Source organism: Hylobates moloch, unplaced genomic scaffold (assembly GCF_009828535.3).
Source record: "Hylobates moloch isolate HMO894 unplaced genomic scaffold, HMol_V3 SCAFFOLD_4, whole genome shotgun sequence".
NCBI lineage: Eukaryota > Metazoa > Chordata > Mammalia > Primates > Hylobatidae > Hylobates > Hylobates moloch.
Window position 1 is genome coordinate 173,557,141 of NW_026652279.1, and position 19,056 is coordinate 173,576,196.

Consider the following 19,056-nt stretch of genomic DNA (forward strand, 5'->3'; position numbering starts at 1 on the left):
GGGTTCTGCTGGGAGGAGTTGCACGGGGCTGGCTGAGCTGTGTTGCTGATCCTGTCTGGGAATGCAGAGAGAGAGAGAGGCTGGAGTCTCCATCCTCCTGTCCTGGAGAGCTTCCGGACTACCCATGTCTTTACTCTCAATCCTGAAAACAGCCCCGTGTGGTGTGACCCCTTCTTTTGTTTGTTTGTTTGTTTTTTTGAGACGGAGCCTCACTCTGTCATCCAAGCTGGAGAGCAGAGGCGGCATTTTGTCACTGCAGCCTCCACCTCTGGGTTCAAGTGATTCTCCTGCCTCAGCCTCCCAAGTAGCTAGGACTACAGGTGCCCACATGCCCGGCTAATTTTTGTATTTTTTTTTTTTTTATTAGAGATGGAGTTTCACCATGTTAGCCAGGCTGGTCTTGAACTCCCGGCCTCAAGCGATCCACCTGCCTTGGCCTCCCAAAGTGCTAGTATTACAGGCATGAGCCACCGTGCCCAGCAGGGACCCCGTTTTGTTTATGCCCCCGTTTATGCACAGCATGTCTGGCCCTGGATTCAAGACTGGTGAGGTTCAGAAGTTACATGATTGAGGCTCCTGCATTTGTTTTCATTGCTAACTGTACAGAGAACCAGAATCTTAGGGCTGGAAGGACCACGAAAGTTGGGCCTCCTAATCCCTTTGTGTCGCTGCTGACGACATTTGACAGAGACACGTGTTGTGAAGCAGCCGCAGCTACAGAGCCAGTGAGCAGCAGGGACTGGGTGTCCTGTCCCCAGGCCACCGTTTGTGACTGTCTGTATCCTCTGGGGGTCCAGCATGTTTTCGGCTCTGTTCCTTTTGGGCAGTTTAGTCTTCCTAGAATTTGAACATTTGTGGGCTGCTCTGTCTATGGAGTAGCCGTTCTTTTATTCATTTACTTTCTTAATAAACTTGCTTTCACTTTGCAAAAAAAAAAAAAAAAAAAAGAATTTGAACATTTGTGGAGAATACAACACAAAGAGCTCCCTTTGGTTTGAAGTGTGAACCCGAAGAGACGCTCACGTTTCCGACCTTCCCGATGCCCTGGGTGAGGCCGTCTAAGTGACCTCATGGCCTCGGGTCCTTTCCTGTTCCAATGTGGTGTCTGTTACGCTGACGAGGCCGTCAGGCAGGGTAGCCCACTTGCCAGGCAACGCCCACTGCATGTTGGCAGGCAGCCTGTTTTCTGATGCCGTGGCACAGACAAAAATAGTCATTCCTACTTGTGTCGGTTTAAACGTCACTACACTCGGGCTGTATCTGAGTTGTTTTTGATGTAATTATTTAATGATAAACGTCTGCTCGCCGGCGTTGAGACTATGGAGTGGACTTCGTCCATTCATCCTGATCGTTCCTCCATGAGACGGGGTCCCTTCGTTGCTGGCTGGAAGCGACCGGCAAGCGTGGGCTCGCTGTGGCGTGGGCGGTGCCACACGGCTCCAGGGAAGCGTTCAGCTTTCCAAACCAGTGTCTGGGCTCGTGGCCACTCCTGAAATTCAGCTGCTGTCTTTGAAGGTTAGAAGAAAGTTTCTAGGATTTTCACTTTTGTATTAAAAGATATCTGTATGCTTTTCTCTCTTTTTCTGGTTCACTTATGTCTTATTCAGTGCAATTTCCTGATTGCACGAGAATGAGAAGCATCTGTTTGGCTATGTTCTGTGAAAACAAAGGAGCCAGGGACTTTTCTTAGCCTTTATAGGCAGCAGTTTATTTATGAAGCTCTTAGGATGCTTTTAAAGTCCACATCCCTTTGGTTTGTTGGCTTCACCACAACACAGAGACAGCAGGGAAGGCCCCCGTCAGGCAGGGAGACCCATCCCGGAGAAGGAGGGCCCGTCCTCGTGGGGAGGGGCAGCCAGGCTGTGGCATGGTCAGGGCAGTGGGGGCTGTGCTGCCCACCTGGGTTTGAGTCTAGGATGACGGCTACTGCATGGCCAGCAGGCTCGCGGGGAGGCCACGACCCAAGGTCGCGCTGAGGAAAACTGCATCTGGCTCATTTGAGGGTGGAGTGTTCCTCCCTGGCCTGGTGGCTGCCGTGTGTACGTCTGTCCCCAGGACCGTGGAAGCCTCGGCTCCCCGTGGAAACACTGGTTCATAGTCTCAGCCGAACATCTCTGAAAACACAGTTGGGGCACACGGGGACTGCTACGGTCTCTTTCCTTTATTTTACTTAGACTTTTCTGCAAAGCTGAGTCCTAATAAAAGAAATTGCAGGTGAATTACCAATGGAATTTATTAAAGCAAATGTGCAGACATTCACACGGCTCCTGTCCGGGACGTTCTGGGTGGGACAGTGTGGAAAGACTTCCTCTGAGAGTTTGATAGAGGAGCAGAGGAGCTGATGACATAAACAAGTCCGGAAACAGCCCCATGAGGTTTATAAACGAGAGCACCATACAGACAGGACTCTGGACTGTTCAGGCCCTGCCTGCCTTTTTTGGCTTCAAAAAATGGGAGTTCCCTGAAGCACCGAGGGGCAGCCCACACGGAGAGGAGGTGGCCTCGAGCATTTACAAGTGTCTGTGCTGGGCCTGGCCCTTGGCCGTTTTCGGTTGCCGTTGCGTCATTTCACGCTCCAGGACCCTGAGAAAGTGCTGGCGTCCCCCCATGGGTGAGAAGCTCAGTGGGAAACTATCCCCATGCCTACGGCGAGGAGTGGCCCAGCAGCCAAGCGTCAGCCCTTCGACGGCAGTGTCCCCTCGTCCTTCCCGTCCCATCGCACCAGCGTTCCCCTCATGGAAGAGGCTTCCGTATTCTCTTCAGCTGTGTTTCTCATGCCCCAGAAAGGCTAATGTCTTGTAGTTCCTTCAGAGAACTGGGGCATGGGACGAGAGCCACACGCTAAGGCACCGTATTCCGAGGTGGGCCCGGGGCCACGGCCAGGGCTGCGTATTCAGATGTGGCGTTTGGATTTCCCGTTACGAGCTAAGGTATTTTTGTGGTTTTAGTGCTGACATCAAATGGCTCGCCTGAGTGTTGTTGAAATATTTCTTGTCAGAGCTGTTTCCTTAACTCCTCCAAGTACCGTGTTCTGAGTACTACAGAGATGCTCAGGCCCGCGTCATCTTTGCAGGAGAGCCTCCGTGCTCCTGAGCAGACACCCAGCAGGGGTGAGCGGCTCTTATGCATCTGCAGATGCAGGGCCAGTGACCCCACAGTGGGGCAAGAACCGGGAGGGTTCTTGGCTTTGCCCAGGAAAGAATTCAAGGGCAAGCAGGAGGTGGAAGAAAACAGCTTTATTGAAGAGGCAGGGCTACAGCTCCCTGACTGTCCCTGCAGAGCGGGGCTGCCCCATAGGCGGAGAGGAGTAGCTCAGGGCAGATTTAATTGCATGCAGATTAAGGGGTGGTTTATGCAGAAATTTCTAGGAGAAGGATGTAACTTGTAGGCGATCGGGTCATTGGCATGGAAAGGGGCGGCAGCTCCTGGCTGTTGCCATGGCGATGGTAAACTGACAGGCACACCGCGGGCATGTCTTATGGAAAGCTGCCTCTGCCCCAGCCCTGTTTTCACTAGTCCTCAATCTGGTCAGGTGTCCAAGCCCCACCTCTGGAGTCAAGTCCCGCCTTCTACCCTGATATCATAGTTTTTCTTTCTTCTTCCATTGAAGACCTTTCCCAACATCACTGTCTCTTCTGTTTTGGAAGCCTTACGATTTGGCCACACGTTCTGTTCTTTTTTTTTTTTTTTTTTTTGAGACGGAGTCTCGCTCTGTCACCCAGGCTGGAGTGCAGTGGCGCAGTCTCGGCTCACTGCAAGCTCCGCCTCCCAGGTTCACGCCATTCTCCTGCCTCAGCCTCCCGAGTAGCTGGGACCACAGGCGCCCGCCACCACCCCCGGCTAATTTTTTGTATTTTTTAGTAGAGACGGGGTTTCACCATGTTAGCCAGGATGGTCTCGATCTCCTGATCTCGTGATCTGCCCGTCTCAGCCTCCCAAAGTGCTGGGATTACAGGCGTGAGCCACTGCGCCCGGCCGCGTTCTGTTCTTATGTACACGCCCTGAGCTGTTTCCACTGGCAGTCAGCTTTGGAGTTCACTGTGTGGCTCTCACAGGAGCACAGACCCTCCTGGTGCTCACCAGAAGACCTTGGCCCATGAGGGCTGCATAAGACAGGGTGGCTCGGGCCTGGGGTGCTGGGCCCCAGGTCTCCCTGCAGCCCTGAACGATGTTCTTAGCAGCAGGTACAGGGCTTCATTCCGATGAACGTGCCTCAAGGCAACACTCTGGGCAAGAGCCTTTGATGCGGGTTCTGAGGCAGCTGCCTAACACTGCTCTCCTTTCCGCAGTGTGCAGGAGAAGAGAATTGGGTGGACAGCAGGACCATCTACGTGGGACACAGGGAGCCACCTCCGGGCACAGAGGCCTACATCCCACAGAGATACCCAGACAACAGGATTGTCTCGTCCAAGGTAACTTGGCTTGGGTCTGAGTGTCCATGATGTGTCTGAAAAGCAGCTGCCGGGGGGTGTTAGTGCTTCTCGGTTTCAAAGACCAGCTCTGCTCCTGGCCCTGCTGTCACGGCCACCAGCCACCCCCAGCAAGGGCTTCGGATCAGGACCTCACCGAGGGCGCTGCTCTCTCCCTCCCGGTGACTGCCCACAGAAGGCTTTCCACCTGCCCAGGGCTCACAGTGCAGTGTCTCCATTCTCGGGTGACCGTGTCACAGAGGCAGTGCGGGTCTGAAGTCCAGGATCCAAACCCCACCCAGGTCCCACTTCTGAGGCATCTGGCCATGTGCTTGTCATGGGCCACCCTGGCCAGAGTCTCAGCTCTGGTAAGGTAGAAACGATACCAGCCACCCTGGAGAAAGAGCCGACAAACGCAGGCTGGACAGCAAAACCCAGGGGGAAATCTTTGAGCTTGTTCACGAGGTGCAGCCCAGGCAAAGCGTAGGAAGCACGAGCAGAGTGCCGCGGTCTAAACAAAGCGCGTTTCTCTTCGTGGACTGGAGCGTGGAAGTGCACACACATTTCCCACGTTCAGAGAGTGACCTGGAAACGGGTCTTAAAAATAAGGTGGAAATGTAGCTGCCGCCATTAAACACGGGGTAAACTGTGCTTTCCAGGTAATGCAGAACGTGTGTGCCTGTGTTCAGACTCCATTTATCTTCACTGTCCTTCAAAATGGATGAGCTAAACACAGGCACATGCATGGACGGGCTGCACATGGGGATGCGTGTGGCGGCCCACCATTCACACGTGTGTCCTCACATGTAGACGCACTTAATTTACATCGGGTGTCCTGCCATGTAAACTCCTGTGGAGACCTACTTAATTCACACCAGGCGTCCTGATGTGTAGACCCCTGTGGAGACGTACTTAATTCATACTGGGTTTCCTGATGTGTAGACCCCCTGTGGAGACCTTCTTAATTCACACCAGGTGTCCTGATGTGTAGACCCCTGTGAAGACCTACTTAATTCGCACTGGGTTTCCTGTGGAGACCTACTTAATTCACACCGGATGTCCTGATGTGTAGACCCCTGTGGAGACCTACTTAATTCACACCGGTTTTCCTGATGTATAGACTCCTGTGGAGACCTACTTAATTCACACCAGGCGTCCTGATGTGTAGACCTACTTAATTCACACCAGGCGTCCTGATGTGTAGACCCCTGTGGAGAACTACTTAATTCACAACAGGTGTCCTGATGTGTAGACCCCCTGTGGAGAACTACTTAATTCACACCCGGCATCCTGACGTGTAGACCCCTGTGGAGACCTTTTTAATTCACACCCGGCATCCTGATGTGTGGACCCCTGTGGAGACCTACTTAATTCACACCCGGTTTCCTGATGTGTGGACCCCTGTGGAGACCTGCTTAATTCACACCAGGTGTCCTGATGTGGAGACCCTTGTGGAGACCTACTTAATTCACACCAGGCGTCCTGATGTGTGGACCCCTGTGGAGACCTACTTAATTCACACCAGGCGTCCTGAAGTGTAGACCCCTGTGGAGACCTACTTAATTCACACCAGGCGTCCTGATGTGTAGACCCCTGTGGAGACCTACTTAATTCACACCAGGTGTCCTGAAGTGTAGACCCCTGTGGAGAACTACTTAATTCACACCGGGTGTCCTGATGTGTAGACCCCTGTGGAGACCTACTTAATTCACACCGGGTGTCCTGACGTGTAGACCCCTGTGGAGACCTACTTAATTCACACCCAGTGTCCTGATGTGTAGACCCCTGTGGAGACCTACTTAATTCACACTCAAGCATCCTGGCATGTCGACCCTGTGGTTCTTAATTATTTATGTGCTCTTGAAGAGTTGCACATTTTTAAAGAATATTTTACAACAGAAAAGGTCACCTTTTCAAAGCCTTTTTTATGGGATTATTTAATTTGTAACTACAGGATTACAAAAAATTTTAATAGCTTTAACCTCTAGAAACAGGACATATAAATGCTGAAAAACAAAGTCCCAACCAGATAAGTGCTGTGGGTGGTTTCCTAGTCATCATTCATGGAAGGAGAAATGTACTGATGAGAAATCACATCCAAAATATTGTCTCTGCAATGGTAATACTAATAAAGTTGTAAAGTCGACACAGTCTCAGGTGGAGCTCACTGAAGATGGTTTCCAAGCTCATATGTACTTCACCCACCCCCCACCCTCCAGCCCAAAATGAATCCCAAACGTATTTCTTAGAACTCAGCCTGCGCGGCCCAGAGGTACAGAGAGGCAGGAAGCACCCAGGTGTCCACATGCGGTGCCATTGTGGACTTGTAGGGCGGGATTCCAGGATACGGGTGATGGGCGTGTGGAACCGCGACGCCCCCTGTACAGTGTGGCTCATCTGAGCCGGATGGGGGCCGTGAAGGCATCACACAGCCCGCCTCCTGGGAGCTGGCTTCTCCCTTCCTGGGGCAGAGCTTGCCCGACAGCCCCACGTGCCTGCTTCTCCCTGCAGATGAGGGTGCCGTGTGGAGCCACAGGGAAAAAACCAGCAGCAGCGGCAGAGCTTGGTCCAGGCGCCGGAGGAGGGTCCTGGTCCCCCTGGCTGGGGCTGGCGGGAAGCCGCGCTTCCTGTGATTGCCCATGGCAGTTTTGGAGGAGATAACAGAGCATGGCGATTTCTGCCTCCGACTCCTGACTCCTTTGCTGTATCATTCGAGTTTTATCGTTTTCCTACTGTCCGTTTCGAACGTCCCTGCAGGCAGTGGCCTTGGTGGCTTCGCACCACCCGGCCCTGCTCCCTGGCTCTGTGCTACCCTGTCTCCCCCTGGGCTGGGCCCCTCCTCTCCGCCGCTCCCTGTGGAACTGGAGCCCCGTGAGGTCTCTTCGGTTTCTGATCCGGGAAGCCCTGTGGTGGGCAGGTTGTCAGGATGGGTTTTGTGGGCTTATTGCTGGTTTCCAGGGCCTTTGAGAAGCCATAAGTCTCCTTCCTACCAGGAAGCACTCACTCAGGAACGCACAGACCAGGGTCAACAGGCTCTCAGGAGCGCCGTCCAGCACAGGTGGAAGGTGCGGCGGGGCCAGGAGAGCACTTGGCTGCCTTTCATCTCAGCCTCCGAGGACAGAAGGGAGCTCTCAAATCCGCCCATGCGTTGAGATCTTCGCTCTTCACAGAGGTGGGATTAGTGGCTTAGTCTCAGTTTCAAGTGGATGAGGTTGTGTAATTTCAAGGGAAAATTACGTCCGGCATAACCTCTTTTGCTAATGGAACTCAGGAAGGAAACGCCCTCAGAAAGACTGGAGTCTGGAATCTAGGCAGGTAGCTGGCCTGACAGTAACCTTGATCCAGATAAACCAAAGTGGAATTCTCGAGCCTGGAATTGAGGACTCGCAATTGTTTTCATTTAACAGCTCAGGATGTGTGAAAAAAAATGCTGTTTAATTTGTAAGACATAAGTTTACAACTGATTTTGGAGAATACATTTGCGATCATGTATCTATGTTTTCCTGGGGTGGTGGAGGAAATGATTTCTACCTAAAAAAAAGAAATGCTAGTAGTTAAGACTTTTTAAGTGCCACAGAAGCTTGTTCTCAGCAAGTTTGCTTTTATGAAATCAAAGGATGAAAGCCTTTGTCATGGAAGAAGTTGTAATGGGGATGAAAATGCCGTCAGGTTATTTTTAACTTCTCATCTGTTTGACAGAAGTGCAGTTACTGGTGATCGGTGATGATAGAGTTGTTTCCTTCTTAGGGGAGAGACTGGGCAGTGTCACAACCCGAAATGACAGCCCAGCATGCCCCGTTCCCTGCTTCCTGTGTTGTGCAGAGCTCCCCCAGGCCTGCTTGCACCCTCCACGTGGGGAATCCTGAACTCCAGAAAGTGATGGATCACTGCGTGCCTCCTTTTCCAGATTTGTGCTTTGGGGCACAGAATTCACATGGTTCCCAGCTTTGCCCACAGGAGGCTACAGAATTAAATCTTGGCTTAGCCTATACTGTCCCTCCATGCCTTCAAGAAAGTTGAATCCTTCTGGTAATTGGGGAGGAAAAATTCCCTCTGCAATTCGTAGGTATAGCCAGTGTTTTCATGACTTATATTTGTATAAATGATTTCCATGTTTATTATATCATGTAATCTCTAAAACAACCGTGTGAGCCCACCAATACTGATTATTCCCAATGTTTTCATGAAGAAGCTGAGGCTTAGAGCTCAGTCATGTGCCTGAGGCCACAGAAGAGGATATGGCGCCTGTAGTCTGGCGCTGGGCTTGGACTTCCTTCCGCAGAGCCGGGGCCCTTTTCTTTTCATTTTTGAGACAGAGTCTCTATCTGCGCCCAGGCTGGAGTGCAGTGGCGCGATCCTGGCTCACTGCAACCTCCACCTCCCGGGTTTAAGTGATTCTCCTGCCGCAGCCTCCCGAGTAGCTGGAACTACAGGTGCCCACCACCACACCCAGCTAATTTTTATGTTTTTAGCAAAGACGGGGTTTTGCCATTGTTGGCCAGGCTGGTCTTGAACTCCTGACCTCAGGTGATTCGCCCACCTCAGCCTCCCAAAGTGCTGGGTTTACAGACGTGAGTCACCGTGCCCGTCCGGGGCGCTTTTCTTAACAGCCCCTCTGGGTGCTCACAGATTTCCACCATCAGTAATCCACCGTCCTGGCATAATTTTCTGTGTTTTGCATCCCTGCCTCCCGGTCATAAATGAAAGAGTGACTTCAGTTCCATGCGAGTGGCTCGTTGTCCCAAGCAGATGGGTGTCCGGTGTCCCCGCTGTTTTCAGGACTGTCAGGTGGGCCCCGTGGTGCTGGAGCCGTGTTCAGGTAAGCACTAGTTGAGGCTTCAGACAGCTTGCAGGTGCTCCTGTGGGCGCCTGGGCTGCTGGCAGAGGACAGTGCCCCGGGTTTGTCTCGCCAGAGGCAGGCCAGGTGAGGCCATGCTCTTCCCTGTCTGCACACCACACTGCTGGCGAGTAACACAAAACCAGAGACTGGCTTCCACAAGGGACAGGAGGCAGGCGGAAACATGAGGCTCAGACACTAGTGAGGCGTTCCAGCTCAGGGCCAAAATCTGAGCCACGGCAGCTGTGGACTCTGGCTATGGCGTCTGTCATACAAGTGAGAAATGAAAAGAATGACTGTGCCATGTCATTCAGCAAAATGCATGGTGTCTTTGGAGGTGAAGAGAGGTGCCAAGCGCCACTCGGTTTTCCCAGATTTCCTGTAGGAGGAAAAACACTTGGTTCTATGCTGTGGCTTTCATGCCAGGAGTTCCCAGGATTGAGGACATCTACTGATTGTATCACAGTTGAAGGGCCCAGTGTTACATTACATTGTGTCCCCAGGCAAATATTTATATTTTTACAATTCAACAACGATGAGCAAAAGATAGCTGGCCACCATTGTCAGCTTTCTCGCTCTAATGTGTGGAATAAAACGCTCATTTCAGTTTATTTTGTCCTGATGGTACTGCTGTGTCAGTGCAGTCATGACCATTTAAATGAGTTAATTGGGATTTCACTTGTTAGATATCACCAGGAATTAATAACCCTCCTTTTGACAATAGTAATGGTCAGCAGTAATAACTTACTCTGTGAAATGTAGAGATTACACCGCATCATGGGGCTCGACTGCAGCCCTCAGTGCCTGATTAGAATAAAGGAATTGAGGCCAGGTGCAGTTTGGGAGGCTGAGGCAGGTGGATCACGAGGTCAGGAGTTCTAGACCAGCCTGGCCAACCTGGTGAAACCCAGTCTCTACCAAAAAATAAAAAATTAGCTGGGCGTGATGGTGGGTGCCTGTATTCCTAGCTACTCGGGAGGTTGAGGCAGGAAAATCGCTTGAACCCAGGAGGCAGAGGTTGCAGTGAGCTGAGATTGTGCCAACGCACTCCAGCCTGGGTGACAGACAGAGTAAGACCCTGTCTGAAGAAAAGAATAAAGCAGTCGTGCAGGTGGTTTCAAATTCCAAAGCTGTACAGTCACATTCAAAATGGCAAGGGCCAGCCAGGCGAGGTGGCTCACGCCTATAATTCCAGCACTCTGGGAGGCCGAGGCAGGTGGATCACCTGAAGTCAGGAGTTCAAGATCAGCCTGGGCAACATGGTGAAATCCCGTCGCTACTAAAAATACAAAAATTAGCCGGGCATCGTGGTGGGGTGCCTGTAATCCCAGCTACTCGGGAGGCTGAGGCATGAGAATCGCTTGAACCTGGGAGGCGGAGGTTGCAGTGAGTCGAGATGGCGCCACTGCACTCCAGCCTGGGTGACAGAGTGAGACTTCATCTCAAAATAAATAAATAAATAAATTATGGCAAGTCCATGAGTTTGCACAGCCTTCCAGGCCTGATGGAAGTAGATCTGCATGTTTGGAAGGATTGCAGATCATATTTTATCTCATAAATATTACCAAAACTTCCTCGTGTAACATGGGAACTTTCAAAACCATAGAGAGGAGCATTGTAAATCTCTGTGGCTCATCTCCACTGTCAGGGTTCCCAGCTTGTGGCCAGCCTGTTGCATCTGCACCTTCACTTTAGTTCCAAGGGTCCTTTAGAAGGAATCCTGGACAGCGTGTACTTTTCATCTGAAAGTACTTCAGTAAATGAAAGGTGGAATTTTAAGTAGACTCTTTTTTCATTAATGTGACTTTGTTACCGAATGATGTATTATAGAAATTTGTGGAAACGTTTAATTATAATAAATTTGTTGGCTTGGGTGCTGGAAAGCAAGACTGGCCTCACACGGATGGGCTAAGGTATTTCTTTAATGCGTCCTTTTAAAAGTTAATGGAGAGTAACTGACTTTTTCATTATGGCCCATTTGAGACAAAATATATCTTTCTCAAATATTTAAAAAGATCGATCACATGTATAATGTTTGCCAAGTTGTATACACAAGAAAACTAGAGCTCAGAATCATTAAATAATTTGCTGAAGTTTACATGGTTTTTAAATGGCAGGGCCAGGATCGAATGTGGGGACTGACTCTGAAGTCTGTGTGTTTCATAGTATGCTAAAGAGTAAATATTTCCAGAATTTCATAGAGTACCTAAATTATCTTGAGGTGGGGTTAGTAAATTGAGAATTAAGATTGTGGTTTTTGTAAAGGAAGAAAGTGCCTATACTTTTATTGGCAATCTGGAGTTTTTGCTTTTTTTCTGAATGAGAAACAAAAGGAATGAAGAGCTAGCCATGTGTTCTGTACTCTGTCTCAGTTGGTACGGCCACTTTTCCGTCCTGAGCTCTTGCCTTTTGGTTCTCAATTTGGTTGCATTCCCTTAAGAAAAGCTAGTATGGCAGGCAGAAGCATGGCCTCCCACAGACGTCCACATCCTGATCCCCAGAACCTCTGACTGTGTCACTGGCTGTGACCAGGGAATCAAGATTGCCAAACGGCTGACATAAAAATAGGGAGGTGATTATAGAACTATTCATGTGGCCAAAAGTAACCACAGAGGCACTCGTAAGTGGAAGAGGGAGGCCGAACAGAGACGGTCTGAGTCACGACTGGCTTCAGAGGTTGAAGGGGACCAAAGGATACAGGCAGCCTCTGCAGGAAGCAGGAAAAGGCAAGAAAAGTTTCTCCCTGGAGCCTCCAGGAAGGAACCAGCCCTGCTGATACTTTAATTTTGACCCAGTGAAACCCATTCCAAACTTCTGACCTCCAGAACAGTAAGATAATAAATTTGTGTTGTTTTAAGTCACAAAGTGGAATTTGTTATAGCAGCATAAGAAACTCATACACCTGTCCTGACTACTTTGGGAGTTTATAATACAGACTGTACGGAGATTGACGCGGTGTCAAAGGACCCGTGACCTTGAGACATGCCCATAGAATCACACACCTGCCCTAGCCACATTGGGGATTTATAATACAGACTGTACAGAGATTGACGCAGTGTCAAAGCACCTGTGAGCTTGAGACATGCCCATAGAATTATACCCCTGGCTTAGCCACATTGGGGATTTATAATACAGACTGTACAGAGATTGATGTGGTGTCAAAGCACCTGTGAGCTTGAGACATGCCCACAGAATCATACACCTGCCCTAGCCACGTCGGGGATTTATAATACAGGCTGCTCAGAGACTGATGTGGTGTGCAAAGGACCTGTGACCTTGAGACATGTCTGTAGAAACTTTCCAAACTGAAGAGCAAAGAGGAAAAAAGAATGAAGAAACAGAACTGTGGACAATTACAATAGGTGAAGCAGGCCAGGCACGGCGGCTCACGCCTGTAATCCTAGCACTTTGGGAGGCTAAGGTGGGCAGATCACCTGAGGTCAGGAGTTTGAGACAAGCCTGGCCAACATGGTGAAACCCCGACTGTACTGAAAATACAAAACATAAAAAAATTTTTTTTTAAATTAGCCAGGTGTGGTGGCAGGTGCCTGTAATCTCAGCTACTTGGGAGGCTGAGGCACAAGAATCCCTTGAAGCTGGGAGGCAGAGGTTGCAGTGAGCCAAGATAGCACCACTGCACTCCACCCTGGGCAGCCAGAGTGAAAACTCCATCTCAAAAAAAAAAAAAAAAAAAGGTAAAGCATATATGCATAATGAAGAAACCAAAAGAAGAGAGAAGAAATATCTTCAGTAAAAGTGGCTATTTCCAAAATTAATGGCAGATGCCAAACTGTAGATTCAGGAAGCTCAGAGATAAATACAAAAGCAGAATAAATTTTTTTAAAAGGGTACACCTAGACATATCACATTTAAATTGCAGAAAATTGGACTCAGAAAAAATCTTGAAAGAAGCCAGAGGAAATGAACATTTTACCTGCTGGGAAACAAGGGTAAGAATTACATCAAACTTTCTTCCAGAAACCATCTAAGGAAGAAAAGAATAATGTAAAATATTTGAAGTGTTGAAAGAAAAAGCCAGCAACCCAGAATTCTGTATCTCATAAAATTATCCTTCATACATGAAGGAGAAATAAAGACTTTTTCAGACAAACAAAAATTGAGGAAATTCATCGCCAGTAGACCTCCCTTGCAAGAAATGTTAAAAGAAGTTCATCAGAAAGAAGGAACATTATATAGGTCAGAAATTCAGGTCTACTTAGGAGAGAACAGAGCATTAAAGTGTGAGTTTTTTTGTGCTGTTACAACAGAATACCACAGACTGGGTAATTTATAGAGAAGAGACATTGATTTCCCCCACAGTTCTAGAGTCTGGGAAGTCCAATATCAAGACACTGGCAGGTTTGGTGTCTGGTGAGGGCCCCGTCTCTGCTTCTAAGATGGCTCCTTAAGCACTGCATCCTCTGGAGGGGGGGAAGGCTGTGTCCTTATGTGGCAGAAGGCAAAAGGGCAAAGGGGCAAACTCCCTCTGCCAAGCCCTTTGATACAGGCACCTAATCCCATTCATGAGGGAGGAGCCCACATGGCGGAATCACCTCTTGAAGGCGGCACCTCCTGGGTCCGTGACTAGTTGTCACATTGGCAACACTTGAATTTTGGAGGGGACACATTCAAACCATAGCAAGAAGGAGTAAGTGAAGGTAGTACAATTAAATATTTTGCTTTGTTGTTGTTTTTTATTTCTTTAAGAGACGTGATCTCACCATGTTGCCCAGGCAGGTTTAGAACTTCTGGGCTCAAGTGATCCACTGCCTCAGCCTCCTGAAGTGCTAGGATTACAGGCCACAGCACCCAGCTTGCTTTTTGTGTTCTTAATTGGTCTAACAGAGAGTACTTTATTCAGCATGATAATAGCACTTATTCAGTGGTGATTGCTTAGGGGTGAATGAAATGTATGACAGAAGTGTCCTGGGGGGCAGGAGAAGGAACTGGGTGTGCTGTTGCGAGAACTCTGCACCACACACAGTGCGGGTTATGTGAGAGTGGGCATATATGGTGGCCTCTAGCGCAACCACTAAGTAATTTAAAAAAAATAATAATAAGTATAGTTGATATTCTAAGACAGGAGAGAAAACAGTCACATAAAATGCTCAATTAAAACTCAAGAAGGCAGGAAAAGAGTAGAAGTCACAAAAGAAACAAAGACTATGAAGAAAGGAACAAAAGTCGGTTACAAATATGGTAAATATTAATTTAGCTATATTAATAATCACTTTAAGTGTGAATTGTCTAAATAAACCAAATACAGAAACTGTCAGAATAGAAAAAACAAGACCTAACTATATGTTGTGTGCAGGAAAGCCACTTTAGATCTAAAAACACAGGTTTAAGAGATAGAGGAAGATGTACCATGCTACTACTACTCAAAGGGACACAAGATTAGCTATATTAATTTCAGACAAAGCAGACTTCAGAACAAGAGAAGTTACCAGGGATAAAGAGGGGCATTGCTGAACAACAAAGAGGTCAGTTCTCCAAGACAACATAACAATTCTTAATGTCTCTGTAACAACAGAGGGTCAAAATATGTGAGGAAAAAAGGATAGAATTGGAAAGGGAAAGAAAATCCACTGTTTTATTTGGACACTTCATCACCTCTGTCCACAGGCAGAAAATCAGTAAGGACGCAGTTGAACTGAACAGCACCATCAGTCCCTTGGACCTAATGGACATGTATGTCATGCATGTCCTTGTGAAGGGAGTCCACCAATAGGCTTTGTGTGAACAACAAGGCTGTTTATTCACTTGGGTGCAAGTGGGCTGAGTCTGAGAAAGGAGTCAGTCAGCAAAGGGAGATGGAGGTGGGGCAGTTCTATAGGATTTGGGTAGGTAGTGGAAAATTACAGTTAAAGGTGGTTATCCCTTGTGAGCAGGGGCGGGGGTCACAAGGTGCAGGGTGGGGGGTCATGAGACTCATTGTCCGGGTGGGAATATCACAAGGTCTGTTGATTAGTTGCGGTGAGGCAGGAACAAATCACAATGGTGGAATGTCATCTTTTGTGGTTCTTCAGTTGCTCCAGGCCATCTGGATGTATACATGCCGGTCACAGGGGTTATGATGGCTTAGCTTGGGCTCAGAGGCCTGACAATTTATAAAATACTTCATTCAACTATAGCAGACCACACATTCTTCTCAAGTTCACATGGAACATTTGCCATGACAGATCACATTCTGGGCCATAAAATACACCTTAGCACATTTTCAAAGAATAGAAGTCATACCAAGTACTCTTTCAGACCGCAGTAGAATTAAACTAGAAATAAATAAATAACAAAGTTAACTGGAAAATCCCAAAATATTTGGAGATTAAACAAAACACTACTAAATAACACATGAATCAAAGAAGTCTCAAGAGGCATAAAAATATTTTAAGTTAAACAAAAATTAAAATATAACTTATCAAATCTTGTGGGATGCAGGAAAAGCAGTGCTTAGAGGGAAATTTGTAGTATTGACTACATAGATTAGAAAAGAAGAAAGATCCAAAATCAACAAGCTTCAACATTAGGAAACTTAAAAAAAAAAAAAAAAAACCAATAAACATTAGGACAGAAATTAATGAAACTGAAAACAGGAAATCAGAGGAAATTTTAAACATCAAAAACTGGTTCTTTGAAAAAAATCAATAAAATCAATAAACCTTTAGCCAGGCTAAACGAGGGAAAAAGAAAAGAGACACAAATTCCAAACATCAGAAATAAAAGAGGGGCATCACTACTGGTAACATGGCTAATAAAAAGATTAAAAGGAATATTATGAACAACTCTACACCCATAAACTTGGTAACTTAGTAAAATTGACCACTTCCTTGAAAAACACTATCTACCAAAACTCAAGCAAGGAGAAATATAATCTAGGTGGGCCTACATCAATTAAAGAAATGGAATTAATAATTAATAATCTTCCAAAACGGAAAGCACAAGACTCAGATGTTTTCACTGGTGAATTCTACCAGACATTTAAGGAAAAAAAAAAAAAAATCAATTCTCTACAATCTCTTTCCGGTAATAGAAGCAGAAGGAACACTTTCTAATTCATTCTATGAGGCCAGCATTACCCTAAAACCAAAACCAGAAAAAGATACTACCAGAAAGACGATATCACAGACCAATATTTCTCATGAACATAGAAGCAACAATTCTCAATAAAATATGAGCAAATCGAATTCAACAATGTATAAAAAGAATTATACACCATGACCAAGTGGGTTTATCCTAGGTATGCAAGGCTGCTCCAACATTTGAAAATCGACTAATATAACCCATAATATTTACAGGCTAAAAAAGAAAACTTACATGATTATATCAATAGGTGCAGAAAAAGAATTTGACAAAATTCACTGCCCACTCATGTATTGCAGCAAACTAAGAACAGAGGGGAATTTCCTCAGCTTCATAAAGAGCATCTACAAAAAGCCCTACAGCTGACATCATACTTAATGGTGAAAAACTAGATGATTTCACTCTAAGTTTGGAAAAAAGGCAAAAAATCCCTCATCACTGTTCCTATTCAGCATTGTACTGGAAATCCTAGCTAATACAGTAAGAGTAGAAATGGGAATAAAAGGCGTACAGATTGGGAAGGAAGGAATAAGACTATCTTTGTTCACAAGTGGTATGATTGTCCATGCAGAAAATCCCAAAGAACCAACAATAACAAAAAAACTTCTGGATGTTACAGGCGATTATAGCATGGTTGCAGGATTGAAAAATTAATCACTATCCTATATGCCAGCAACGAACAATTGGAATTTGAAATTTAAAACAACACTATTTACGTTTATCCCCCCACCCAGCAAATTACATAGGTATAAATCTAACAAGAATGTACAAGGTCTAGGTAAGGAAAACGACAAAATTGTAATGAAATCAAAGAAGACTTAAGTCAATGGAGAGATGTTCCATGTTCATGGATGGGAAACTCCATGTTTTTAAGATACCAGTTCTTCCCACTTTGACCTATAGATTCAATACAATCCTAATCAAATTCCCAGCAAGTTACTTTGTAGATATCAACAAACTGATTCTACATTTATATGGAAAGGCAAAAGACCCAGAATAGCCTCGCAGTATTGAAGAACCAAGTTGGAGAACTGACACTAGCCAACTTTAGGACTTAGTGTAAAACTATAGTAATCAAGACAGTTGCTGAAAGAACAGACACATAGCGGCCGGGTGCAGTGCCTCATGCCTGTAATCCCAGCACTTTGGGAGGCCAAGGCGGGCAGATCACAAGGTCAGGAGATCGAGACCATCCTGGCTAACATGGTGAAACCCTGTCTCTACTAAAAATACAAAAAAAATTAACTGGGCGTGGTGGTGGGTGCCTGTAGTCCCAGCTACTCTGGAGGCTGAGGCAGGAGAATGGCATGAACCCAGGAGGCAGAGCTTGCAGTGAGCCGAGATCGTGCCATTGCACTCCAGCCTGGGCGACAGAGCAAGACTCCATCTCAAGAAAAAAAAAAAAGAATAGACAAATAGATCAATTAAACATCATAGAGAGCCTGGGAGTAGATCCACCCAGTAAATCCACCCAGATAGTCAACCCATTCACCCAGATAGTCAACCCATCTACTCAGATCGTCAACCCATCTTTGACAAAGGAGCAAAGGCAATTCAGGGCAGACAGAAAAGCACTATTTCTTTTCAACAAATAGTGCTAGAAAAACTGGACATGCAAAAAAAAAAAAAAAAAAAAAACACCAAAAATGATACTCTAGACAGTGATCATACACCATTCAAAAAAATTAACTCAAAATGAGTCATAGACCTAAATGTAAAATGTATAATAATGAAACTCGTAGAAATGTAGAAGAAAGTCTAGGTGACCTTGGGTTTGGCAACAAGTTTTTGGATAACACCAAAAACACTATTCATGAAAGGAAAATTGATAAGTTGGACTTCGTGAAGATTAAAAACTTGAGCTTTGCAAAATACAGTTAAGAGAATTAAAATAAGAGACACTGACTGGGAGAATAGATTTGCAAAACACGTATCTGATAAAAACCTGGTATCAAACAACACATGGAAAATAAGAGTGTTTGGATGGGTAGGGTGGGATGACCTAGGCAGGACCTGGAAAGTTAGTTTCTTTTTTAAAACTCCAGAGACTCTCCTGGAGCTCCCCTTCCCCTTTTTATTAATAGTCAACCTGAGAAGGGAACTGAAAATACGGCCATAGTTGTCATGAACTGGGGGGAGCCACTACTCTGTTTCTACCCTCATTAAGGAACTTTATTATGAAAGGTAGAATCACTTTGTAAATGTCAATTAGAATAGAAAATGGAAATTCCTTATATATTCTCTAAGCCACTGGAAACTTGAGGCAGAGAAGTTTTAAAAGACACACATGGATTTCCTCTGAAATATTTGTAAACACCAAATTCAGAATATGTTGGTTAGTTTAGGACCGTACCAGGCTTTAGCTGTTACATTGAATTGTAAATAACTTATGTTCATGAGCCTGGAATTAAAGAAGTTCTTGGTGTGAGAATTTGACAACTACTCCTGGCTTCCAGGAGCCAGAACCCACCTCGGAATGGGATTTTGAAATAAGCACCGTTGAAGAGACACACAGACGGCAGAGGCCGCAGCACAGGCTGTGAGACCTTCTTCAGGTTTCGGTGGACTGTCTCCATTACGGCGTAAAAACATGTCAGATGAAATTTCCGAAACTATTTCCAGACTCAGTGAAGGTTCGTGACATCTGGGACGTTGTTGTTTTCAACACAGAAGTTGAATGAAACTGCTACAGAAGCAAAATGAGAAGTGTGGAGAGGAGACGCTGTGGTG

At 46.5% G+C, this 19,056-nt stretch overlaps 1 protein-coding gene across 10 annotated transcripts in view; it reads left to right on the top strand.

Moving 5' to 3' along the window:
- ATP11A (ATPase phospholipid transporting 11A) overlaps positions 1-19,056 on the top strand; it is a 184,143-nt gene that overhangs the window by 87,589 nt on the left and 77,498 nt on the right. For all 10 annotated transcript variants that reach the window (XM_058438082.1, XM_032151380.2, XM_032151382.2 and 7 more), the window contains exon 2: positions 4,290-4,412. In XM_058438082.1, the coding sequence (XP_058294065.1) occupies positions 4,290-4,412 (123 nt within the window). The remainder of the gene's footprint in view (positions 1-4,289; positions 4,413-19,056) is intronic.